A 27,139-nucleotide genomic window follows, 5' to 3' on the forward strand; every position below is an offset into this window, starting at 1 on the left:
GCCACTGCAACCTGGACCTGGATAAGCAGCTGAAAATGAATGAATGAAAGGGATGAATGAAATGGAAAATGTGCAGTACTTTGTGTTCCCATGGACCAGGAATGGGACACTGGTTTAGATAGTATGGCAAGGTGTCCATGATCATACAGGATATTGTGCTGCGGTCTTTTTTTAACAATGACTTTTGACAAGTAATCCCTTGCATTTTTGCTATAATGTTGTTGTCTGTGCTGTGACATTAAAGGCAGGATTTCTGGAACCACCAAAGTTGTGCTACATTACATACGTATGTGTTACGGTTGATTCTGCACATGTCACATGGTACAAGTCTGCTGCATTACTTCATCAAATCACATGTAGTCAAATCATGTCTTGGAGCATATACTGTTGCCATGAATCACCACAGAACTGCCATAGATCCTGGATGACATCCACCCAAGCAGACACCCACCATATTTTTGGGCGACTATGATCATCATATGTCAGTTTTTCATGGTTAAAGACTGCGATATTCTGGGATGCATATTTGTGAAAGTGAAAATCGGGTGTTAAGAAGAGATAAATGGTGTAATCGGAACTTGGTGGTGGTATGTGCGCTCTCTGTGCTGTCTAGTTCAAGTTGACATTGTGCCAAGACAATTAAATATTGTTTACATAATACAATGACACATTGGGTGTCATGTTGACACAAGGATTGACTCTAACTTTCTTTAAGATATAAATCAGGATCATTTGACAGTTTAACATTGCACTGATATGGAATTCATTGTCATGTCAGTGCCCTGTCCCTAAAAATGCTTTGTCTTTGGGGTCATTGCACACCAAGTTGTGTTACAATGATGAAACTCTTCATTGCTTCTCTAAACACTGTCAGAACAGATGAAAACAATTGTGTTCAAATATTATTTCTGGGAATCAATCAATCAGGGAATCATCATGGCAGGGAATGGGACATTCCTTCCAAAGAAAAGCACCAGTCCTCCTTTTAATTGCTGGCATGACTGTAACTGAGTCTGTAGTGCAGGTTGTCCATTAAACATGAGGTTATTGGTTTTGATGCCAAAGAAAGGGTGTCAATAACGTACCACTTTGACTCCACACAATTACAGTAAAACATGTTGAGATTGAAAAAAAAAACTACATCACAAAGATGCCTCCTTATTTCTTTTTATAATCTCAGTTGAGAAACTGTTTTTTGATAACCTCGATCTCAGATGAAAGTATTTAAAGGAAAATGCTAAATGTTTGTGTGCTAAGTGTGTGTGTGTGCGTGCGTGCATGCATTTCTGTCTGATTACAATGTAAAAGAGGGTGGAGGGGGGAAAGCCTAAATGAAATCGAGCCCTTTGACGCCAGCCTATATATTAGTCAGCAACACTGTTAAACCCCTAATGACTTCCCTTAGGCACAAAAGGACCCAAGCTGTCCTTTTAAGAACAGTTACAAGGGAGTTCATTAACAGAAAACAAAGGTCCACTCAGATGGATTGAGAGAGACTGAGATAACGTGAGAAAGGGAGGTACTGTTCCCCTTTTTCATTCTTCTCCATCACCCCCTCTGTTTGCCCCTGGTGAGGCAGCGCCTCTCGCCGCAGAACCCACAAGCACTCTTCCCAGACGTTTCCAGCGAGGCTCCTATCGGGCCTGTGAAACCTGATCTATGGCTGCTAATGGAGCCGGTGAAGTAGCACCGGTTTAAAAATCCATGTGATCAATATCTCTGGCTCCCCAGCCTCCATCCAGATCATCCCATTTGGAAATCTGTGCTTATATGGCTCATGCTGAAGTATCATATTGAGTAGCTTTGTAGATGTGTCATATGACTCACTTGTAAAAGGTTGTTTGGGCTGACTTATAGAAATACAATGCTGATCTTTACCATTTGTATTGTGTTTTTAATGTAAAGCTAAAAAAGAAGCAACGCATTATTGTAAACTGAATTATAACAATCTTCCTGTGGATATGTATGTATCATTTGGACAGACGGGCATACGTGTTCACATAGGTATGTCTGCCTGTCCAAATGATAATTGGCTGTTGCTTAGCAACAGTAACCAAGACCACTGATTCATTAGGAAGACAGGGATGGGAGAGGGCATGTCCAAATACTTATGGACTTTTCAAATCATAAGTCCCATTTCGTTCATTCCTTCCTTCCTTGCTGTCTGCAATGTCTAAATACATAGCAGAAATTAGATGCTAATATTAAATTGAAGAAATTATTGTTCAGTCAAGATCAAAGTTTAGTAAATGTATTAAAGTTGCCTTTAATCTCAATCAATTCCATCTTTGGTGCAGTTGACTTTAATTAAGGACAATCAAATAGTAGGGCAGATGATATCAGTTTTACAGCAAAATCGTACAAATGCTGATACAAGTATCAAATTTGGCAGGATGATTCCCAAAGTAGTATTTACCAAATCTGGTCAACTGGCCACTTGAAAATTCAAGATGGTGGCCATTTTCAAAGATGGCCACTAAAATGACCTACCTAAAATTACTTTTTGCATAGACGTGCTCCTACTTGATAGATATGTGTAATATTAACATAACATAGCCAGGTAATATTCATTGCAAATTGTATATGTTAGTCATCACAATGGATGTGTTTTACAGCATCAGTGAAATCCAAGATGGTATATAATGTATAATTTCATAATGGCCACCAACTTGCCCCAAAATCATTTTTTTTCCACAAAAAAATGTTGTTTACTAATTTGATTTGTGAGATCTTGGTGTAGGTTTTCAGGCATGCCGGATATAATTTTTCAGATTCCAATAACAATATGACACTCTTAGTGGCATAAATTGGCATTTTACCATTTTGAGTGTGGATATTAAAAATAACAACACAATATATTCAACACTAAACACCTTTTAATTGGCCTACATGCAGGAGTTTCAAGAAATGAACACTTTCAAAGCGTGTGCTGAATGGAAACCATTATACTAAATATCATAAACATTCTAATTTGGCACACAAGTAAAAATAAAGCATACATTCCATAAATACCAAATAAAATAAAATATAGTGTAACAAATGGAATTTGACATGAATATCACTTCAAATCAATGAAATAAGAGCATTTCTATGCAAAAAGGGTTATTTAATAGGTCACTTTGGTGGCCATTTGGAAAACGGCCACCATCTTGAACTTTCAAGTGGCCAGTCAACAAGATATTATCAGTTACAACCATACCTTCGGCCTCAGGGTGTATGGTTTTCTTCAGGGTGTATACAGCCATATTCATTGGTGAACAACTTGACAGCGATTTTATCATATACCTATAAATGATAAATGTTGTATGGTTTTCTGAAGGGTGTAAAAAGCCATATTCATTGGTGAACAACTTGATAACTATTTTATCATATACAGTGGTCCCTCGTTTATCGCCGGAGTTACGTTCTAAAAATAACCCGCGATAGGCGAAATCCGCGAAGTAGTCAGCGTTATTTTTTACAATTATTATAGATGTTTTAAGGCTGTAAAACCCCTCACTACACACTTTACAAGGGCTGTCCATAAAGTATAGGTCCTTTTTATTTTTTTCAAAAACTATATGGATTTCATTCATATGTTTTTACCTCAGACATGCATGAACCCTTGTGCGCATGCGTGAGTTTTTCCACGCCTGTCGGTGACGTCATTCGCCTGTGAGCACTCCTTGTGGGAGGAGTCGTCCAGCCCCTCGTCGGAATTCCTTTGTCTGAGAAGTTGCTGAGAGACTGGCGGTTTGTTTGATCAAAATTTTTTCTAAACATGTGAGACACATCGAAGTGGACATGGTTCGAAAAATTAAGCTGGTTTTCAGTGAAAATTTTAACGGCTGATGAGAGATTTTGAGGTGACACTGTCGCTTTAAGGACTTCCCACGGTGCGAGACGTCATGCTGCGCTCTCAGGCACCGTCATCAGCCTGTTTCAAGCTGAAAACCTCCACAATTCAGGCTCTATTGATCCAGGATGTCGTGAGAGAACAGAGAAGTTTCAGAAGAAGTCGGTTTCAGCATTTTATCCGGATATTCCACTGTTAAAGGAGATTTTTTTAATGAAAGACGTGCGGACGGGTCCGCACGTCGGGACGCAGCCGGCGCGGAGCGGCGGCACAGGAAAAACACCTCCGTGTTGATAACCATTTGTAAAATCCAGGCGGCTTTTGATGGCTTTCAGTGGAGTGAGTATATGAGAAATTGTTTAACAGCTGGACATGTTCCAACTTGTCCTTAAGGCTTCCAACAGAGGTGTTTTTCCTGTGGCGGAGCGTCGCGCGGACCCGTCCGCACGTCTTTCATTAAAAAAATCTCCTTTAACAGTGGAATATCCGGATAAAATGCTGAAACCGACTTCTTCTGAAACTTCTCTGTTCTCTCACGACGTCCTGGATCAATAGAGCCTGAAATGTGGAGGTTTTCAGCTTGAAACAGGCTGATGACGGCGCCTGAGAGCGCAGCGTGACGTCTCGCACCGTGGGAAGTCCTTAAAGCGACAGTGTCACCTCAAAATCTCTCATCAGCTGTTAAAATTTTCACTGAAAACCAGCTTAATTTTTCGAACCATGTCCACTTCGATGTGTCTCACAGGTTTAGAAAAAATTTTGATCAAACAACGCGCCAGTCTCTCAGCAACTTCTCAGACAAAGGAATTCCGACGAGGGGCTGGACGACTCCTCCCACAAGGAGTGCTCACAGGCGAATGACGTCACCGACAGGCGTGGAAAAACTCACACATGCGCACGAGGGTTCAAGCATGTCTGACGTAAAAACATATGAATGAAATCCATATAGTTTTTGAAAAAAATAAAAAGGACCTATATTTTATGGACAGACCTCGTATACACTTTTCTCAAACAGGCATTAACATTTTCTGACTTTTCTCTCCTGTGTAAATACTCAAAGTTCAAACCTTAGTAGAAAAAAATAGAACGTTTTCCTATAAATAATTATGATGGCTTTTAGAACTAAAAATGTAATTTTAACGATCAACCTACGAGGTTGGACACGTACGAAATTATTAATAGTGACTCACCAGTATTTCACAGTTCCTGTGAACGCGCCTCTTCGTCGTGGTGCTGCTCTGCTGTCCGGATTGGCTGATTACTCGGGTGGTATGAAAAATATTACCCGTCCGCGAAATTGGTGTATTGCTATTTATTCTTTAGTGTTTTATCCAATCACATTGGCGTATCATTTATAGGTATATGATAAGGTAAATAATATCATGAATCACCATCACCATGCCAAATGTGGTGCTTATATCACCAAATACCCAGTTTCTCTATTATCAGTTTGCTCCACAGAAATCATTAGTTACCTAGCAACTGTTCTCTAAGCAGAGTGGGATGATGCAATGTCCAAATACTTATTGACCTGAGGAGCATCTCTCTGGAGCACCACATGAAAACTGTGTTGATTATGTCATAATATTAAGAGCTAATGTTAAAGAGATAAAAGTATGAATCAACCCTGGACTTGTGAAGCAATCACAAATGTTTATGACTGACCCATATCCAGGCTATGTAGAGGTACCTTGCTAGGTCATTTTAAAACTTCCACTGGAACTTGGGTGAGAATTACTATTATAATCCGTTTGTACTATTTCTATTGCCATGGTAAGCATTCCGTAATGGTAGTGTATTGATTCAAGTGGTGCCTTATCGTGATAAAAAGCTCTTACTTACTTACTTAAACTCTTACTCTTGCCTTTGCTATTTTTCAAGACCCCCCCCCCCCCCCCCCCCAAAAAAAAAGAGATCACATTTATATTAAATTTCCAGTAATGCATGACCATTGCTCCTGGTTACTGTGACTAAAACAGGTCACCTTAGAATTAGAACAGCCACTTTGCTCCATTAAAGTGAGTTTCCATTGATGACCTTGCTGACAGCCAAGCCAGACTGAATGAATGTGATACCTGCATGTGTAAATGTAATTCAAATGTGGAATTCATTAGTTAGACTTGTGATGGAGCTGTGTGATGAGAAAAGGTTGTTTTTATTGATCAGTGCAAGGTGAACAGGAAACAGTCTGAGGTGTTTATGAGTTTGAGTTACAAGTTATGAGGAAGCCTGAAACTACATAATAACACAGAGTACCTGATGTTCAATACATCTTCCAAAGAACTGCACCTGTTCTACTTCCTGTAGCTTGCATGTGTTGTTGAAGATATCAACTTGACTTCAAAGGGTATTTTTTCCAAGTGCCTATGTAGCCTCAGACATGTCACAATGCTATGCATAAAATGTTTAGCCGATGTCATTGGATCAGTGGTGTAAATTGGTCTGAAAGTACCATTTTCAGCACTTGAATGTGTCATATCAGGACTGGGAGCACACACTGGTACAGAGTGTCATCCCATCCACTGCACTACAGAACCACCTCGGGTCCTACATAGCAACCACCCAACCAGACAACTGGTACATGTCCACCTCTTGAAAGTAGCCAGGTGAAACGTGGGTGTCCTCATGGCCTTCTCCGGCTCCTGGGGTCCACAGCACTTCGACATCTGAATGTGCTGGCTCATGCCACGAGAAGCATACCATGCATCTGGAAAGTATTCACAGCACTTCACTGTTTTCACATTTTGTTATGTTACACTCTTATTTCAAAATGCATGAAATTCATTTTTTTCCTCAAAATTATCAAATCAAATCAATTTTATTTATATAGCGCCAAATCACAACAACAGTTGCCCCAAGGCGCTTTATATTGCAAGGCAAAAGCCATACAATAATCACAGAAAAACCCCAACGGTCAAAACGACCCCCTATGAGCAAGCACTTGGCGACAGTGGGAAGGAAAAACTCCCTTTTAACAGGACGAAACCTCCAGCAGAACCAGGCTCAGGGAGGGGCAGTCTTCTGCTGGGACTGGTTGGGGCTGAGGGAGAGAACCAGGAAAAAGACATGCTGTGGAGGGGAGCAGAGATCAATCACTAATGATTAAATGCAGAGTGGTGCATACAGAGCAAAGAGAGAAAGAAACACTCAGTGCATCATGGGAACCCCCCAGCAGTCTAAGTCTATAGCAGCATAACTAAGGGATGGTTCAGGGTCACCTGATCAAGCCCTAACTATAAGCTTTAGCAAAAAGGAAAGTTTTAAGGCTAATCATAAAAGTAGAGAGGGTGTCTGTCTCCCTGATCTGAATTGGGAGCTGGTTCCAGAGGAGAGGAGCCTGAAAGCTGAAGGCTCTGCCTCCCATTCTACTCTTACAAACCCTAGGAACTACAAGTAAGCCTGCAGTCTGAGAGCGAAGCGCTCTATTGGGGTGATATGGTACTATGAGGTCCCTAAGATAAGATGGGACCTGATTATTCAAAACCTTTTAAGTAAGAAAAATAATTTTAAATTCTATTCTGGAATTAACAGGAAGCCAATGAAGAGAAGCCAATATGGGTGAAATATGCTCTCTCCTAGTCCCCGTCAGTACTCTAGCTGCAGCATTTTGAATTAACTGAAGGCTTTTCAGGGAACTTTTAGGACAACCTGATAATAATGAATTACAATAGTCCAGCCTAGAGGAAATAAATGCATGAATTAGTTTTTCAGCATCACTCTGAGACAAGACCTTTCTAATTTTAGAGATATTGCGCAAATGTAAAAAAGCAGTCCTACATATTTGCTTAATATGCGCACTGAAGCACAAATAGGAGCAATTATACACACAACACCCCATAATGACAATGTGAAAAATGGATTGTAGGCATTTTTGCAAATGCGTTAAAAATAAAATAAAAAAAACACCTGGGATAAATTCAGTTGACTGGATATGATTTGTTAAGGCACACACTTGTCTACATATGAGGTCCCACAGTTGACAGTGCATGTCAGAGCACAAACCAAACATGAAGTCAAAGGAGGTTCTTCCTCAGAGGGAGTTTTTCCTTACCAATGTCGCCTGTGTGCTTGCTCTGGCGGTTAGTAAGGTTAGACCTTACTTGTGTGAAGCACCTTTTGGAAATTCTGTGGTGATTTGGTGCTATATACGAGGTATCTTATAAAACTAACCGGCAGTTTTATAAAAAAAAAAAAAAACTATATGGATTTGATTGACATGCGATTACACCAATCATGCTTGAACCCTTGTGCGCATGTGTGAGTTTTTTCACGCGTGTTGGTGACGTCATTTCCCTGTGGGCAGGCCTTGAGTGAGATGTGGTCCCGCCCTCTCAGCTGAATTCCTTTGTTTCACACGCTGCTCCAGACAGCGCGCGTTGCTTTATCAAAATTTTTTCTGGATCTGTGAGGAATATCCGAGTGGACACTATTCGAGAAATTAAGCTGGTTTTCGGTGAAAATTTTAACAGCTGATGAGAGATTATGGGGTGTTTCTGTCGGTGTAAGGACTTCCCATGGACCGGGACGTCCTGCAGCGCTTCCAGGCGCCGTCGTCGGCCTGTTTCGACCTGAAAACATCCTAATTTAAGGCTTAATTCACCCAGGACGTCGTGAGAGAACAGAGAAGATTCAGAAGAGGCCGGCATGAGGACTTTATGCGGACATTCCACTGTTTAAGGACATTTTTTAATGAAAGACGTGCGCGCAAATTCGCCGAGTCGTTTCCATGACGACTTGGCGAATCTGTGTGCGCCGCAACAGGAAAAACACCTCCGTGTTGAAAACCATTTGTAAAATTCAGGCGGCTTTTGATGGCTTTCAACAAGTGAGTAACTGAGAAATTGTTTAATAGCTTGGGCATGTTCCAACTGGCCCGTTAAGGTTTCCAACAGAGGTGTTTTTCCTGTCGCGACCCCCCGCGGTCGGGTCCGGCCCAACATGCGACTCTGCCCGTACGTTCTTTCATTACAAAATGTCCGTTAACAATGGAATGTCTGAATAAACTCCTCATGCCGACTTCTTCTGAAAGTTCTCTGTTCTCTGATGACTTACTGGGTTAACAGAGCCTGAAATGTGGACGTTTTCACCTTGAAACGGCGAGACGCTGCCGCCTCAAAGCGCAGATCACCGTCAGGCGCCGTGGGCCGTCCTTACGGCGACACTACCAGACCAAAATCTCTCATCAGCCGTTAAAAGTTTTAACAAAAACCAGCTGAATGGAATGAATGGTGTCCACTCAGTTGTGCCTTACAGTTTTGAAAAAATTTTGATCAAACAAAGCAGCAGTCTCTGAGCCATTCCTAAACAATGAAAAAAATCGACGAGAGGGTGGGCGACTCCTCACTCAAAGACTGCCCACAGGCGAATGACGTAACCGACAGGCGTGAAAAAACTCTTGCATGCCCACGAGGGTTCAAGCATGTCTGGTGTAATCACACGTGATTCAAATCCATATGGTTTTTGAAAAAAATAATAAGGTCGGATACTTTTCTAATAGACCTCGTAAGTGAAAATAAATTGAAAAAAATTTGAAAAAATTCTGTCGACCTCTGAGACAAGATTGTCTTGAGGCAGAAATCTGGGGAAGAGTACAGAAACATTTCTGCTGCTTTGAAGGTCCCAATGAGCACAGTGGCCTCCATCATTCATAAATGGAAGATGTTCAGATCCACCAGGACTCTTCCTAGTGCTGGCTGCCTGTCTAAACTGAGTGATTGGGGATGAAGGATCTTAGTCAGGGAGGTGACCAAGAACCTGATGGTCACTCTGTCAGAACTCCAGCATTCCTTTGTGGAGAGAGGAGAACATTCCAGAAGGATAACCATCTCTGCAGCAATCCACCAATCAGGCCTGCTGTTAGGGTCTGCTCCTTTCTCTGCCCCTGACCACGGCAGCATCTCTACATCTGGCATTGATCTCTGGGCTGTGGCTGCACTCTGCTCCTAGTGGTTAGATTGTGTCAAACTGTAATTAGGATGGGTTAAATACAGAGGAAAAATTTTGTTGTATGTATATGTCCCTGTGACCCAATCCCAGATAAGCGTTTGAGGATAAGTGAGAGAGTATGTATATGTATAATGACAATAAAGGCTCTATATTATTGTTATATTATAATTTTTATGGTAGACTGGCCAGACACAAGCCACTCCTTAGTAAAAGACACATAGCAGCCCACCTGGAGTTTGCCTAAAGGCACCTGAAGGACTCTTAGACCATGAGAAACAAAATTCTCTGGTCTGATGAGACAAAGATTGAACACTCTGGCATAAATGCCAGGCATCATGTTTGGAGTAAACCAGGCACCATCCCTACAGTGAAGCATGGTGGTGGAAGCATCATGCTGTGGGGATGTTTTTCAGGAGAAGGAACTGGGAGACTAGTCAGGATTGAGGGCAAGATGAACGCAGCAATGTACAGAGACATCTTGGATGAAAACCTGCTCCAGAATGCTCTTGACCTCAGACTGGGGCAACAGTTCATCTTTCAGCAGGACAATGACCCTAAGCACACAGCCAGTATATCAAAGGAGTGGCTTCAGGATAACTCTGAATGTCCTTGAGTGGCCCAGCTAGAGCCCAGACCTTAATCTGATTTAATATCTGTTCATGACACTCCCCATCCTACCTGATGGAGCTTGAAAGGTGCTGCAAAGGGGAATGGACAAAACTTCCCAAGGGGTGCACCAAGCTTGTGGCATCATATTCAAGAAGACTTGAAGCAATAATTGCTGACAAAGGGGCATCAAAGCATTGAGCAAAAGGTATGAATACTTATGTACATGTGATTTCTTAGTTTATTATTTTTAATTAATTTGCAAAAATAAAGAGAACTTTTTCATGTTGTCATTATGGGGTGTTGTGAGTAGAATTTTGCAGAAAAAAAAAAATAATTTACTCCATTTTGGAATAAGGCTGCAACATAACAAAATGTGGAAAAATACTTTCCAGATGCACTGTACCATGTGGCCAAAATGTCACAGTTGATCTTCCCTCACAATGTCATGAACTTTTCACACTGATTACAAGCATTCAACATGGATGTGTTCTGGGTCTCACAATGCTCTATGCTTCCATGCACTGTCTGCTGGGTAGGGTTGGGGAAACAAGCAGCTTTAGTTGAAATGGAAAGGTTACTGAGATTGACTTCATGGACGATGCTGTGATCTTTGTGGGATCCATAGAGATACACTGATTGCACCACTTGGAAAGATGAGTGAGGAATTACAGTATTTTTTGATTGTCCTGGATCAAGACCAATATGGTGCTTTTGTAATCAAAGTATAAATCATGTAAAAAGTCAAGGGAAAAAGAGTATTCTGAATTTCATTGTATAAAAATTGCCTATGTATATCAAAGTATTTCTTGTGGGGAAGAACGTCGGCAGAAAGTATGCAACTTGAGGAGCTAAAGCCTAGATTGTCTCTTTACAACTTCACATAATATTACTCTATTTATAAACTTAAAGGTGTTTCGGTGACCTTGTTTATTTATGCATTACTGTATATGCGCGAGTGTTGCAAGCCATCACATATACAATTATGGCAATGTGCACGTAATGTTTTACTGCAGTCATATGAACACACCTTGCTGCTGACGGGAACGGACCAGTTCAGGGGATGGACTCAAATGCTGGGAGCAAGGACGAGACAAGAGTGAATGAAAGGAGATTTATTTACAATAATGATTAACAAAGGATTTAATAGTGCTGAAGCTGGAGCCTGCAGAGCCGAGACAGGGCCCGCTCGTAGCGGTGGAAAGCCAAGAGCTGCAGTACACACAGAGCCAGGCTTGAGAATTAAGACCCCCTGACATGAGCATGACTTTGATTCACTCACTTCCATGCCCTGTGTCATGCAGGAGTGTAAACTCATCTTTAACTGGTGCAGACTGAACATAAGAGGGGGCGCCGGTGCGTGCAATTGTGCAGAGAATTTTGAAAAAAAATCCTTCACACAAATGTTGTGCTACTTGGCGCGATCTAATCGCCAACATGATGTACAGCTTGTCTGAGTAAAGAAGAAGTGAACAGAGCGAGTGGTGACGTCAGCATATTGCATCAGAGTGCAGCTCGTCTGAAGGATTATAACAAAAAGTTAAGTCTATCAACACTACACTTTAACAGCTGCACACAAGAAGGAAAGAACACACAACTGTTTTACCAAGTCATGACAATGTAAACATGACAAATAATTACCTGTTTAGACAGCTCAAAATGCTTTCTGCAGCTCATTAGGCACACGTGCGTGCGAACGGCTGAAGCGGTCCTCTGTGATTCAGGAAGCGATTAGAGCCATTTTCAGCCAGTTTGCAGATAAAATCATTAAATAATTATTTTATATACACAGCGTCCAGCGCAGAGTACATGGCAGGCGGAAGAACAAAGAACAGCATCCAGCAGGGAACACAGCAGATGGGATCGTCACGACGGGCGTGCAGGTGCGTGACTCAAAAGTCATGCTCGTGTCAGGGGGCCTTCAGTGAGTGGGAATGAAACTCAGGAGTGTGGTACAGGAACCTGAGCCAGGAGGAAGGAACGTGCTAAGAAACGAGGAGAACAAAGGTGAGTGATTGCACTCGTAACACTGGAAGCCTTTAACAACAGAATGTTCACAGGAAGGCTTAATGCAGAAACGTTCACAGTTCAGGAATTATTCACAGTTCAGCAATTGTCCATAGAGGTCAGAGGTCAACAACAGTGCATCTTGGCTTCAGGAATAACTTGGAAGTTTCTAGTAGTTCTGCATAACAATTCATACAGTTCTTGATAATGCACAGTCACTGACAGGAGCAGAATGAGAGGCGGAATCTCACAAACTCGGAGGCTGCAGGAACTTAGCTGAACGGAGCAGAGCAGCACGCTCTGAGGCAGAGTGCTGAGGAGCAGCGGCACAGCTGCGAGTCCAAAGTGATGTAGTGCAGGTAGTGGCATGGAAGCCAGGAGACTTTGCAGCATAGAAGCCGTGCAGTAAGGCGTCTGGAAACACCAAAGATCAAAGAGCTCTATTACAGAAAATAAAAGTGCAAGGTTACCTTTGAGAGGAGCTGCCACAAGCTCAGACGTCACACATAGGCATCTCTGAATCTCAGAAGACAGAGCACATGGAACCATCAGAGTCAAAGTAACGGTAGTCTCAAAGTAGTACCTGGCAAAGACTGAGCTCAAAGCCGGGGTTTAAGTAACCTGCTCCTGATAAGGAGCTCATGAGCCTCAGGTGCGAGGAGATGATGAGTTGCAGGTGCTGCTCAGCTCTGCAGCACACCACCTGGAGGGAAAACAGACAAACAACACACAAGAGGAGAGACAAGGGAAGGGAGAGAGGCAGACAAAGGCAGCCCACAACAGCCTGAGCTTGCATTCCAAGCTAATCTTTTGTTAAAATTTAAATATTGATGAAAACAATTTAAGCATCAAATATAAACATAAATGCAGTTACAGTAGCCATGTTGTTCCAGAGCCTCATGTGGCTCTTTAGCCTCCATGCATTGGCTCTCTGTAGCTTTGGCAAAAGCAAGGCTCCTTGTTCTTGTAGTCTTTTTTTTTTCTTTCTGACCAGCAGTGTATTTTTATCAGTTGCTCTAAAATAAAACAGAGCACATGCAGCTGCATACAGATGCCAAGAAAGGGAGGGATAAAAAAAAAAAATGCAACACCCAGCGTCTTCATTGCTGTGCTCTGCTTTTATTGTGCAGCTACTCCAAGTGCTTCAAACTGAAAATTTCTACAGTATTTAGAAATACGTGGTGATATCACTGCAGTAATGTTTCAGGCAACCAATTGCACAGAGCACCGTCACGGAAGGAGAGAAGATTGTTTTGCCTTTTTGCAGTCAGTTGATTTGTCACAAAAGTCTATCTAAATATGGGACAGATGCTATGTTCCTGCTGAGGGTGAGAACTTTTTATTGCTGCACATTATGACCTAGTCACTAGCAGCTTATTGTTGTCACAGAAACAATTCCCACATTCATATTTATGTTTTAGCTTATATTTAGATTTTGTTGGACAGTGCATAATTTTTCAGTGGGAACAAGTGTGATACTGTGACACTAAAATGAGGAAAAAGCTTTAAACATTTCTTCAACTAATACACACGTGGACAAATTTTTGGTACCCTTATATGTTAGGTGCACTTTTTAATATATGGTCAGAAAAAAATGCACAAAAAAAAACAATTTTGTTGAATCAAAATATAAAAAAAAAAAGGTATGCTGGACACAGTTATTCTCACCCTTTGATGAATATATAGATAGTAAATCATCACTTTTTCATCTAGTCTTCCTCAGACAAGTCAGGGGATGGATACAAGACTATGAGGTCTGTTAGAAAAGTATCTGACTTTTTTAAAATTATTTATTTATTTCTTTTTCTTTTTCAAAAACCATATGGATTTGAATCACATGTGATTGCATCAGACAAGCTTGAACCTTTGTGTGCATGCGTGAGGTTTTTTCCATCTGTCGGTTGCGTCATTCGTCTGTGAGCAGGCTTTGTGTGAGCACTGGTCCACCCTCTCATCATTTTTTTTTTATTGCGAATAAATGTCTGAACGATTTGGAGCTTTGCTGCATCAATTTTTTTCCAGAAACTGTGAGAGACCTCCAGGTGGACACCGTTCAGAAAATTAATATGGGTTTCAGGGATGATTTTATGGGTATTATACAGATTAAGGAGTGTTACTGCCGTTTTAAGGACGGCCCACAACTGCTGAGAGCACGGCGTGGAGGGACGCGCCACGGAGCCGTTCATTACGCGGCACAAAACCACCTTGGTGTTGATCTCACAGGACGGCTTTCAGGTGGATTTCAGGTGGATTCCGGTTGCTTTTCAGTCGTGTGATTATCCGATTGTGATTGTGCATGAGCTGGACATGCCCCAACATGTCCTGGAAGGCTTCATCACGGCACTGCTTTGCGCCATGCAGTGGAGCGCTCCTCTTTCCATGACAAAAACTCCTGTAACAGTGGAATGTGCCGTTCATTTCTAAACTGGACGCTGTCTTGATCCGGTATGTCGTCTGACTAGCACAGGAATTGTGAAAAGACGTGGACATCAGCACTTTTTCAGCACATTAAGACAGACGTGCGGAGGAGTTCCGCGCGTCTCGGTGGAGCCGCATGGCGCAAAGCAACGCCGTGATGAAGCCTTCCAGGACATGTTGGGGCATGTCCAGCTCATGCACAATCACAATCGGATAATCACACGACTGAAAAGCAACCGGAATCCATCTGAAATCCACCTGAAAGCCGTCCTGTGAGACCAACACAGAGGTGGTTTTGTCCCACGTAATGAACGGCTCCGTGGCGCGTCCCTCCGCTTTTCTTTCCATGAAAAAATCTCCTGTAACAGTGGAATGTGCCAAAAAAGTGCTGATGTCCACGAAGTCTGCCTTTTTGTGAAAGTCAGATGAGGTCCCGGATCAACAAAGCCTTCACGTTGGAAATGATCTGGTTGTTTCAGCGGGGTCTGAGCATGTCGATCGGCGCTGGGAGCGCGCCGCGCTCTCAGCAGCTGTGGGCTGTCCTTAAAGCGGCAGTAACACTCCTTAATCTGTATAATCCCCATAAAATCGTCCCTGAAAGCCATATTAATTTTCCGAACGGTGTCCACCTGGAGGTCTCTCACAGTTTCTGGGAAAAAATTGATGCAGTAAAGCTCCAAATCGTTCAGACATTTATTCGCAATAAAAAAACAACGAGAGGGTGGACCAGTGCTCACACAAAGCCTGCTCACAGGTGAATGACGCAACCGACAGGCGTGAAAAAACACACGCATGTGCATGAAGGTTCAAGCTTGTCTGATGCAATCACACGTGATTCAAATCCATATGGTTTTTGAAAAAAATAAAAAGGTCGGATACTTTTCTAACAGACCTCGTATTTCCAAGTCACTGATTTTACACACACACACACACACACACACACATATATATATATATATATCCAGACAGACTAAACATCTAAAAATTTTAATATTTTCTAAAATTGTTGTTTAAAAGTAGCACTTGGATTTTAACAAACATTGTATGAGGATGTTACAGGCATGGACAAACCTATTTATAAAAAGAATAGCATTGTTTGTTTGTTTGTTTTTTTGGGCCTGACTTCAAAAGTGTTGATCATATGGTGAACAAACATTGTACTGGCATTACAGATTTCTCAGTCATTTCTTTTAAAGGTCAAACGTGTTTTACATCTTCAAACAAATTTTATTTGGTGGGAAAAGGGGCAAAAACTGCTCTTTTTTGGGGGGGGGAGCACAAACAAGATATTGCCTTGGGCCCGCTGATGTCTGGAGCCGGATCTGTACATAAACATATATGAGGCTAACACTGAAGCGCAAGTGTTTTACTCTACTCTGAGTGCTCCTCTTTTTTTTTTTAATTCATGTTTGTGTTGTACTGGGAAGAGGAGATACCTAGCTCCGCCCCTTGCTGCAGTTATTTGTCATTCCATTTCAAAGGCATTTCTTGTAAATGATGGGAATATTGCGTGTTTGATGACGTTCCCAAGTCTGTGCAAGTCGGGACACGGAGGTGAAGGTAGCGGGAGGAGGATGCGTGGGTCGGCTGCGCGTGTGTCTGTGTGTGGGGCGGGGCCTAATTGAGTTGTGAATCAAAGGCAAGTCAGAATCAAGCCCCGCCCCTTTGAGCTGTCGCCTGTCCGGCTTTTTGCAACGATAACGCCCATCTGAAGACAGAGAGAGCGAGCACGAGGAAGAGAGGGAGCGCGTGGAAGTGTGCTGGAGAAAGACAAGTTGCTGTGTAGAGTGAGAAGAAAGAAGGAGAGGGAGAGAGGAAAAAAAACAAAGAAAGTCAGAGAGTAGAAGTGAGCGAGGAGCCCAAAGGAAGAGGTGTTTATACTGTATTTAAATTCAAGAAGGACGCGAGGTTTTTCGCAAGTCACACTGACCTGATGGTCATGACGGCAGCTGTCGATATGAAACCGACATTAACCATCATAAAGGCTGAAAAAATGGACGGTGAGTAACCAAACTCTCCTTTTCTCTTCTCTTAAAGCCGGACAGTTGTTCATGTTGACGTTAATTGTAAAATTCCTGTCCCTGCGGCTCGTTACGTTGCGTGTCCTCCGCAATTATCGGTAATTGGAGGCAAAGAGGTGTGACGTCGTCAGAGACGATCCCGGTTGCACAATAATGGACACCACTCTGTACACTGGAGAAACAAAAAATGCACTCATGTAGTAATTTAGAACTTAATGAATGAGACAAAATAATCATAATAATGCATAACTTTAGAAATTCAACAACTACAGTGTGTTATCAGCCATAACTTTTTATATTATCTCAATTGTAACGCCGATAAATAAAAATAGTTATGTTGCTGAATAACCTTTGTCTGTTTATATGCTGAATAACCTTTGTGTGTTTATTTATATATATATAAAATCAGGTTGTATAATGATTGGAATGCAAAAGTAGATACTTAAGGTACAGTAGGAAATTAGAACGCCACACCAGCTTGTACAAGGTCATGATGTGCACTTCTTCACTAAAACATAATGTGTCTGTTTTTAAACTAACTGCTACCTTAATTATCTGTTATCCTGTAAGGATGTCAAGAGCTGTGTAATATAATGTTTTAGTTTTTTCCACATTTTTTATTATTAGTCTTCATTAAGGGGACTCTTTCATCTTACTTGATCTCTCTCTTGTTGTCCCCAAGATCTAAGCACCCACATAGTCACCTCCACCCAAGGGAGAGCCAGGCGTTATTCTGTCATGCCGGTATGGGAGACAGACATCTCTTAATCACTCCCTCCTGCCACCAGCCCTGCTGTCCTCTTCTCTTCCTTCTTCCCTTTCTTCTCCACTTTCTCCTACTCCTTTTGTGGTTAATAGAGACTTTCCAGAAGGAAGGAGAGGCAGGCTGAGGTGATGAATCTGCACTGCTGAGGCTCCTCTGTCTGACCCCGCTGCCTGGAAGACTTGGCTTGTTCCAGGGGTAGTCCAGGGCACCAACAGGGAAGCCCACAAATGTAAACTGCATTTGTGTTTTGGTGTAAGGCTTCGTGTGGTTTCACTACCCATTTCTCTGACCCTACTTATGTGCGTAGTCACATTGCACTTTATGACATCTTTTTTGGGAGAGTTGCATTCAGTATCTATTCTGTTTTATTACTAATTTCCACTGCATTCACAACTCAGGTATTAGAAGGCAGTGGTGCATCTTTAAAATGCAATCATAACTGCAAGTATTGACCCACTAAATGGAGTTGTGACAAAAAAACAAAACAAAACCTGATCTACTGTCTTCTCCATTGAGGCTTTTCAGGTTTCAAATCCTGCAAAATCTCGGAGAGGTCGCCGTGCTGTGAGATCTCAGTAACATTGAGAACTGCATTGAGATGCTCTGATCACGCTTCACTTTAACCGCTGCACACAGACAACACAATTAACATCGCAACATAAAACTATTTTTATATTGTGCTTAAAACTCTTGTGAATATATTCTCTGGGTTTTTAGACGTTGTTATTGCGTTTATTTTATGTAAACATGTGAGAATCACAGGTTGTCTTTCCATTATTTTCAATGGGAGCTGCTGTGAGCTACGCTCGCTTCCTGATCATGTCGTTCTGGGGTAAAGTAAAGTTTGCTCTTTAACGTCTTGATTATTGTTCTTTACAACACTGTTTGTCCTCTTTGTTCCAGACTAATATATATAATATGTCTGAAATTCAGTTTGCGCTTATTAAATTCCACGCAGATTAAACGTAGCAGACACGGATTTTTTGTTATAATTGTTTTAGCAAGTTTTCAGGGTATCACGCAGCAGTCTCTTATTAACGTGATGAAAAGCATAAAAAAAGGCATTTTTTAGTATAATATTCATTTACAGTTGTCATCGTGTGGATTCTTTATGTTGTTTTGACTGTAGTGACTCTCTGGCACGCAAAGGATTATGGGATACGTGAAAACCCCGAATACTTGAAATGCCTGTAAAAGATAAGACAAATGCACACATGCACCTGACAAACTCATTTTAAACAAAGGTGCTGACAGTTGCACTTGCAACAAAGTGTAGCGGTATCCTGCAGCTAATGTTTTGCAACACTTGTTCATGCTTCTACTTACTCGGGTCAGGTGGAGGCTGTCAAGGAACAGTTCAGTTTCACACACACACATCTTTTCTACATCAACTCTATCTCACTTGCATGTAGAAACGCATACTGTTTCTTTTGCACCTTGGTGTTTTGACTCTCACAGGATAAGTCCTATGCTGTTGTTAAGTTTCATTACAAACATGAGCTGTTTCTGTGTTGCTGGTCTGTTGCTGTTGGGTTCTAATGACTAAAAACATTAACACTTTACAATTCTGCTACTTCATGAACACTCTTGTGTGAGAAATGTTCAACTAGGCCAGAAAAGCATCCATTTCTATGAGATGTGTGTACTTACTTTGAATAAACTCGCCTCAGGGTGGGATGTTAAGTCAGACATAACTATTTGGACAGTCACACAATTCGTATTATTGTGCCACAGTACATCACCACAGTGGAGTTGCAATGAAAAACTCATGATGTGCTTGTTGTGTTGACGTTTAGGTTTATTTCAGGGGTTTTAAAAAACATTTTGCATAGACCATTTAGGAATTAAGTCATTTTTATATACAGACCCTCCATTTTCAGATCCCATAAGAAATTATACAAACCAAATATGAGAATTATTGTTTATGTTTATGTCATTCATTTATAGAAATTGTCATTTTTACAGCCAGAAATCTGGGTGGATAGGCAACATTTCTGTGTCACAGAACATCTTGGACTTAAACACTTGTGAGGGAAGCCGCCAACACACACACACACACACACACAACTCTGAATGAGTTATATACAGGTTTTTGTGGCTGTGATTGGTGAAATGATGCAACTTTTGTCACTTGTCTCCTTGCACAGTTGTGAACCGCCCACTCCATCACATTTACAATCCAGTACCATACTGTATTTCTTAATGATTGAGGTGCATGAAGTCTTAGCTATAGTCAGTGACTTGGAAAGGTTTGTGTGTCTATCCCTTGACTAGTCTCGAGAAAGCTTCATGTAAAAGTGATGATTTGTTTTAACAGTAGTCCTTATATTTATTTTGTCCAATTACTTATGGGTTAAAAACTGGAGGGACTGCATATAAAAATGGCTTTAATCCCTAAAAGGTTAATGCAATTTTTTTAAACCTCACTGAATGAATGCTGAAACCCTACACTACAGGCACATCTTGATTTTTTTTTTATTTTTTTATTTTTTCCCCAATTTCATTGTAGTGGTGTATAGAGTAAAATTATAAAAAATGTCACTGTTGAAAAACTTAGAGTATTTTCTGGACTATAAGTCAGACCTGTTTAAAAAAAAAAGTGCTTTTTGAAGAGGAAAATAATGTATAAGCAAATATACTCATGGACAGGATATTGAGACATAGTCGGGGGGAGGAGGGTTTCCAGTTTGGTGGGCTCAGGGTCTCATCACTGCTTTTTGCAGATGATGTGGTCGTGTTTGCTTCATCAGCCTGTGACCTCCAGCGCTCATTGGATCGGTTCACAGCCGAGTATGGAGCGGCTGGGAGGAGGATCAGCACCTCTAAATCTCAGGCCATGGTTCTCAGCAGGCAACGGACAGGCGGTATTGCATTCGCTCTGCTGTACTCTTGTGATGAAAAGGGAGCTGAGCCAAAAGGTGAAGCTCTTGATCTACTGGTCAATCTTCATTCCTACTCTCACCTATGGTCATGAAGGTTGGGTCTTGACTGAAAGAACTAGATCGCGGGTACAAGCGGCCAAAATGGGCTTCCTTAGGAAGTTGGCTGGTGTCTCCCTTAGAGATAAGGTGAAAAGCTTGGTCCTCCATGGGGAGCTTGGAGTAGATCCATTGCTCTTTCACATTGTGGTTCGGGCATCTGGTAAGGATGCCGTCTGGTCGCTTCCCTAGGGAGGTGTTCCAGGCACGTTCATCTGGAAGGAAACCCCTAGTAGATGGAGAGATTATATCTCCACACTGGCCTTGGAATGTCTTAGGATCCCCCAGTCAGAGGTGGTCAGTGTGTCCCAGGAAAGGGAAGTCTAGGGTCCCCTGCTAGAGCTCTTGCCCCCGCGACCCGATCCCGGATAAGCGGTTGAAGATGATGATATTTAAGTCTGCATTATCATCGCCTTCATTTGGGATTGTTGTGTATGTTGGCTCTTGACTGATACCCACCCCAGCTTCTTTTAATTGTTGAAATAAGGGTCACTTTTTTTGGCAATCCAGAGTGTAGGAGGGATCATATCATGTTCAGCTTTTTATACGTTTCTGTGGTATTGATAACAGTGCAAAGTGCACACAACATGCACATAGATATATAGCATTAGAGTTGCATTGAGCCACAACTTCTGATACAATGCCAAAACTTAGGTTATTGGTCTACAGTGGTCCAATACCACTTTTTTTTAAATCAGTTTAAAAATTGTGTACTTCAAGAGTGCAACAGACTTAAACATACCATGCCACACTTATTTTGAGATGCATACAGCTGTTAACCTTACAGGTTTTATGACATGTAATTGAAATTATTTACATTTTAATCATGTTTGTGTGGACAAATCATGTTCAGTTTGTAATTTTTGTGATATGACTAGTGTTTTGTACAAATAGAGACCTGAAATGCTGTGGTCACATGTCCTGTTTTTGTGGAGCAGAAAGTGCTGCTGTCCATGTATTCAGAACTGCAGTTACACATTTTTTCAATGCATGCTGAAAGTTCAGTGCTTATCTTTATCATAGCGTTGCATCTCCTTTTTTTCTTTTTATCTCGCTAATGGATGCAGATATCTGTAAATGTGTTGTCCTGCATATTCTCATTGATCTCAGACTGCTACACATGAGCAGCAATCGGCATGCAAAACAACGGGTGCTCACGTTTTCTTTATCCTGTTTTGTGATACGTAATTTTCTTGAAAACATTTATTTCACAGCAACTTCCTGACGAAGTGTGCTGGTGATGTTTTCATTTTAGGACAACAGCATTTTTATAGCTGCAGAGTTAAATATACCATTGTCAACAGTTTAACATGTTGGTATTATGTAGACTCCGAAAGTGTATGGGTGTGAGCAGCAGCTTTATGCAAATGCTTCTTCGTGTGGTTCACCTAAAGTTGTTCAGAGCATAATGTCTTGATGCTATGATGTTGAGTCAGTGTTCGGTTGTTGTGAGACCAACTTTGTATACATCTCATCAAAACCCTATATGCCAAATAACTTCTGTCTGCATCACTTCCAATACTGGTGGTGTTGTATTCATCAAACATACATGCAAACACTACTTTACACTTTGACAACTTTCAGCTGGTTTTCAACTGGTTTCACACCCCTTTTGCTGTACACTCGATTTCCTGTTTAGCAGAAATCAGTACTACCAGCCTTAGCTTACCCAAGGTCTCTTGAACACTGGCAACTCTTTCCAAAGCACTATCACACTGCCAGGGTCAGAGGTGCACCCAAACAAGCCTTTTAATATTTCACCAAGCTTTTATTCCTCTTTTCAGGATGTTATATATGTCACTCCCTGACACAGCACACATTCTAGTTTTTCAATATAAAACAAACCTTGAGTTATTATTCAAAGCACTGTGTACCCAGAAGAAGTCTGAGCTCTACAGAAACATGTTGCCAAGATGAGGGAGAACATCACTGTGCAGAAGGCACTGACTTAAGAGTTTCAAGGCACATAAACGCACAAGTAGTTCATGTTTGTTTTATGCACATGCATTGCTAAGATACCTCAGAATTGCTATACGAGAAGCTATTTATTTTGTGTTGATTCAAGTTTGGAGTTGACTCCAGAAAGTTGTCAATAATTTACAGTAGGAGTAGTTGTCTCTTAGACTTTAGTGAGTTGTCTCTTCTACATTCATACCGTGGAGGTCAGGGTTCAGCAACTGACAGGAATGTTTGTGAACATGCCCTGCTGGGTGGCATGCATGGAGGCACAGAAGGAGAGCGAGTGGGAGGCTCAGGTTTATCTGATCAAAATGCTGATGTTTGTTTTTAGCTTGTGAGCCAGATGCTTCTACTGAGAGAGAGAGAGAGAGAGAGTTCTCTCTCTCTCTCTCACGTAATATGTATTTTGATGAAATTTGTACCACAGATACATATTAGGTCATGGAAGAACCCATTAAATTTTGGAGGTGATGAGGATTCTGGATAAAGATTTCCCTTTATATAGGCTTTGAAGGATTACTTCAAAACGACTTCACAGATTCTCACCAAATTTGAACTGCAGATAGATAGATATTAGGGCATGGAAAACTCCACTGAATTTTGGAGGTGATCTGGATCCAGATTGGCGGATGTCAGAAGTCTGATTGCTTTTGTTTGTTTTTATTATTATTGTTCACTATGCTGTAGTAAAAATATAAAAATCTTTTTTTTTTTTTCTTCAGTGAATGATATTTTTGCATGGTTTCATAGCCTTCAAGTGTTCGAAAGCTACTTCTACATCACCATCAGTGAGACTGATTTTGTTTTCTCTGTAAACATAAGCTGATAAGATGATATGAAATGTTGCATGCTAATACCCAGCTTCTCTATTTGTTTCGTAGCCAACAAACAGAACATGTTGCTCAATAATGTCCTGCTTGGCCAAGGGGTCACATGAGTGAAACTGCTGTTGTGAAAATTTGTGAAATAGTTTATTTCAAGTTAACACGGTGTTCACAGTCTGGCTGTAAAAATAATTGATCAAAATTGATTGAGATCTTATATAAGTGAATGCTATTGTCACGTACTTGGGTCACTATCACACATAATATACACTGCACAACTAAGTGGTCAATGAACTACATTTATATAGTGCTTTTCCATCTGCATCAGAAGCTCAAAGTGCTTTACAATTATACCATGCATTCACACAGACACACAGGCTGGGCTTGCACTGTGCGAGTTTTGGCCCTTTTTCAGCCAATTTTTCACTCCTGCGAGAATTTTTTTTGGATTGCGCCAAGTTTCAGCTTAATTGTGCATACTGCATCGTGCAGTCTACATGGAGTAACGAGCTGCATTTAACATCTCACGACCACCTCCCTATCGGGAATCGTATGGTCGGATGAAAATCAAACCTGTTTGATATTTTGGTCGGCCGTCGTGACTGTTGAAGCAGCGCTACAAGCGTCTATATGCTGATTACCTCGTGCAACGTCCATGAGCAAACACCAGAGAGAGCAAGCAATGATCTCATGTAAAGTTGTGTGTTTTTTTTTTTTGCGTTCCCTCGCAATAACCTAATATCATATTAAAGTTTATGCCTATCGGCACACACAGTGAGTGGAATCAGGTGGGTGGAAACTGAACGTATATGCTCGCGCACACACACAGCAGACATCAGGATTTTACAACAGATGAGGGAGTAAGTTGCTACACCTTGCACAGCTGTAAGACTGTATGAAATATAGTTTATTTATACAACAGTGTAAGTAGCAACACCTGCTATGAATGTTTATATTTTCTTTTTTTACCGTCCTCTCCTGAATCATGTTGCTGTCTGCTGTGTGTGCGCATGCGCATATGCGTTCAGTCTCCCCCCACCTGATTTCACTCACTGTGAGTATATATATATATGGGTGGTGGCCAAGTGGTTAATGCGCTTGGTTTCAGTTCGGAAGGTTCTGGGTTCGAATCCCACCCCTGCCACATTTCTCCATGTAATGTGGAGTTGCGTCAGGAAGGGCATCCGGCGTAAAACCTGTGCCAAATCAGCATGCAGATCCACCTTGGATTTGCTGTGGCGACCCCGAGTGCAAACAAGGGAGCAGCCGAAGGGACATATATATATATATACGAGGTCTCTTAGATAATAAACCGACCCTTTTGTTTTTTTTGTAACTATATGGATTTGAATGACATGCGATTACACCAATCATGCTTGAACCCTTGTGCGCATGCGTGAGTTTTTTCCACGCGTGTCGGTGACGTCATTTCCCTGTGGGCAGGCCTTGAGTGAGATGTGGTCCCGCCCTCTCGGCTGAATTCCTTTGTTTCACACGCTGCTCGAGACGGCGCGCGTTGCTTTATCAAAATTTTTTCTGGACCTGTGAGGAATATCCGAGTGGACACTATTCGAGAAATTAAGATGGTTTTCTGTGAAAAGTTTAACGGCTGATGAGAGATTATGGGGTGTTTCTGTCGGTGTAAGGACTTCCCACGGAGCGGGACGTCCTGCAGCGCTTCCAGGCGCTGTCGTCGGCCTGTTTCGAGCTTAAAACATCCTAATTTAAAGCTTAATTCACCCAGGACATCGTGAGAGAACAGAGAAGATTCAGAAGAGGCCGGCATGAGGAATTTATGCGGACATTCCACTGTTTAAGGACATTTTTTTTAATGAAAGACGTGCGCGCAAATTCGCCGAGTCGTTTCCGTGACGACTCGGCAAATCTGTGTGCGCCGCGACAGGAAAAACTCCTCCATGTTGAAAACCATTTGTAGAATTCAGGCGGCTTTTAATGGCTTTCAACAAGTGAGTAACTGAGAAATTGTTTAACAGCTTGGGCATGTTCCAACTTGCCCGTTAAGATTTCCAACGGAGGTGTTTTTCCTGCTGCGACCCCCCGCGGTCGGGTCCAGCCCGACATGCGACTCTGCCCGCACGTTCTTTCATTACAAAATGACCGTTAACAATGGAATGTCCGAATAAACTCCTCATGCCGACTTCTTCTGAAAGTTCTCTGTTCTCTGACGACTTACTGCGTCAACAGAGCCTGAAATGTGGAAGTTTTCAACTTGAAACGGCGAGACGCTGCTGCCTCGAAACGCAGATCGCCGTCAGGCGCCGTGGACCGTCCTTAAAGCGACACTACCAGACCAAAATCTCTCATCAGCCGTTAAAATTTTTACCGAAAACCAGCTGAATTTATTGAATGGTGTCCACTCAGTTGTGCCTTACAGTTTTGAAAAAAATTTTATCAAACAAAGCAACAGTCTCTGAGCCATTCCTAAACAATGAAAAAAATCGACGAGCGGGTGGATGACTCCTCACTCAAAGCCTGCCCACAGGCGAATGACGTAACCGACAGGCGTGAAAAAACTCTCGCATGCCCACGAGGGTTCAAGCATGTCTGATGTAATCACACGTGATTCAAATCCATATGGTTTTTGAAAAAATAATAAGGTCGGATACTTTTCTAATAGACCTTGTATATATATAATTTAATCAGATGGTATCATTCCTTTTTAACTAATAGATTACAACAAGTTAGAGTTAATCAAGCTCTTTCGGTACTCAAATCATCAAATACAGGTGTACCACAAGGCTGTGTCAGTTCTCCTGTTCTCTTCACTCTTTATACTAATAATTGTACAAATAACTACTGCAATAACTTTGTTTTTAAATTTTCTGATGATACAGCTATTTTGAGCCTACTGCACAAAGATTCAAGTCCAACAAAGTACTTCCTTGAAGTGAAACACTTTGTGCAGTGGTGTGATGACAACCACTTGGTTTTAAATGTCAGTAAAACCAAGGAAATGATTCTGGATCCAAGGACTGTTGGGGACCATACTCCTGTGGTCATACATGGTATTCCCATTGACCAGGTCAACTCATACAAGTACTTGGGGCTGCACATAGACAATACCTTCAGCTGGACTGCACATGTGGACAGTTTGTGCTCCCGATTCCATCAAAGACTTTATTTCCTTCGTAGACTTCGTTTGTATGGAGTCAATCAAAAATTATGTTGTTGTTTTACCAGGCAGTGTTAGAGAGCCTAGTTAGGTATGGCATGACTGCCTGGTACGGCAATCTTTCTGTACAATTTAAAACAAAACTTAACAGACAAATTGATGATGCAATGAAGATAATCGGAAAGAAACAATATCAGTCCCTCAGTTCACTCTATGAAGAGTCTGTTTTGAAAGCAGCTCAGAGGATACTGATGGATTCAGTTCATGTTCTTCACGCAGAGTACACTCTCCTTCCTTCTGGGAGAAGGTACAGAGTTCCTCGGAGTAGACTGAATAGATTTAAAAATTCATTCGTCCCCATGTCTATTAAATTGTTAAACAATAATGTTTAAAATTGGAATTATGCAATATTTATGGTGTTTCTCCTGACTCCTGTCATGTTAATTTGTTATGGATGTGGTTGTGTTTTTATCTGTATTGTTTGTTTCTCTTTTTTTGTAAGGCACCTAGCATGAGTCCAAGACAAATTTCCTTGAGGGGACAATAAAGTGTATCGTATCGTGTGTGTGTGTGTGTGTGTGTGTGTGTGTATGTATATATATATATATATATATATATATGTATATATATGTGTATGTGTATGTGT

General features: G+C 41.4%; 1 protein-coding gene across 2 annotated transcripts in view; it reads left to right on the forward strand.

The window, feature by feature from the left end:
* ets1 (v-ets avian erythroblastosis virus E26 oncogene homolog 1) overlaps positions 1-27,139 on the forward strand; it is a 118,122-nt gene that overhangs the window by 51,264 nt on the left and 39,719 nt on the right. Inside the window, exon 1 of one of the 2 annotated variants that reach the window (XM_034168009.1) lies at positions 16,511-16,812. The exons of the other annotated variant lie outside the window; for it this stretch is intronic. Coding sequence (XP_034023900.1) covers positions 16,746-16,812 — 67 coding nt within the window. The 5' untranslated portion in view covers positions 16,511-16,745. Of the gene's footprint in view, positions 1-16,510; positions 16,813-27,139 lie in introns of those variants that run through there. 2 annotated transcript variants of the gene reach the window in all.

Source organism: Thalassophryne amazonica, chromosome 4, assembly GCF_902500255.1.
Source record: "Thalassophryne amazonica chromosome 4, fThaAma1.1, whole genome shotgun sequence".
NCBI lineage: Eukaryota > Metazoa > Chordata > Actinopteri > Batrachoidiformes > Batrachoididae > Thalassophryne > Thalassophryne amazonica.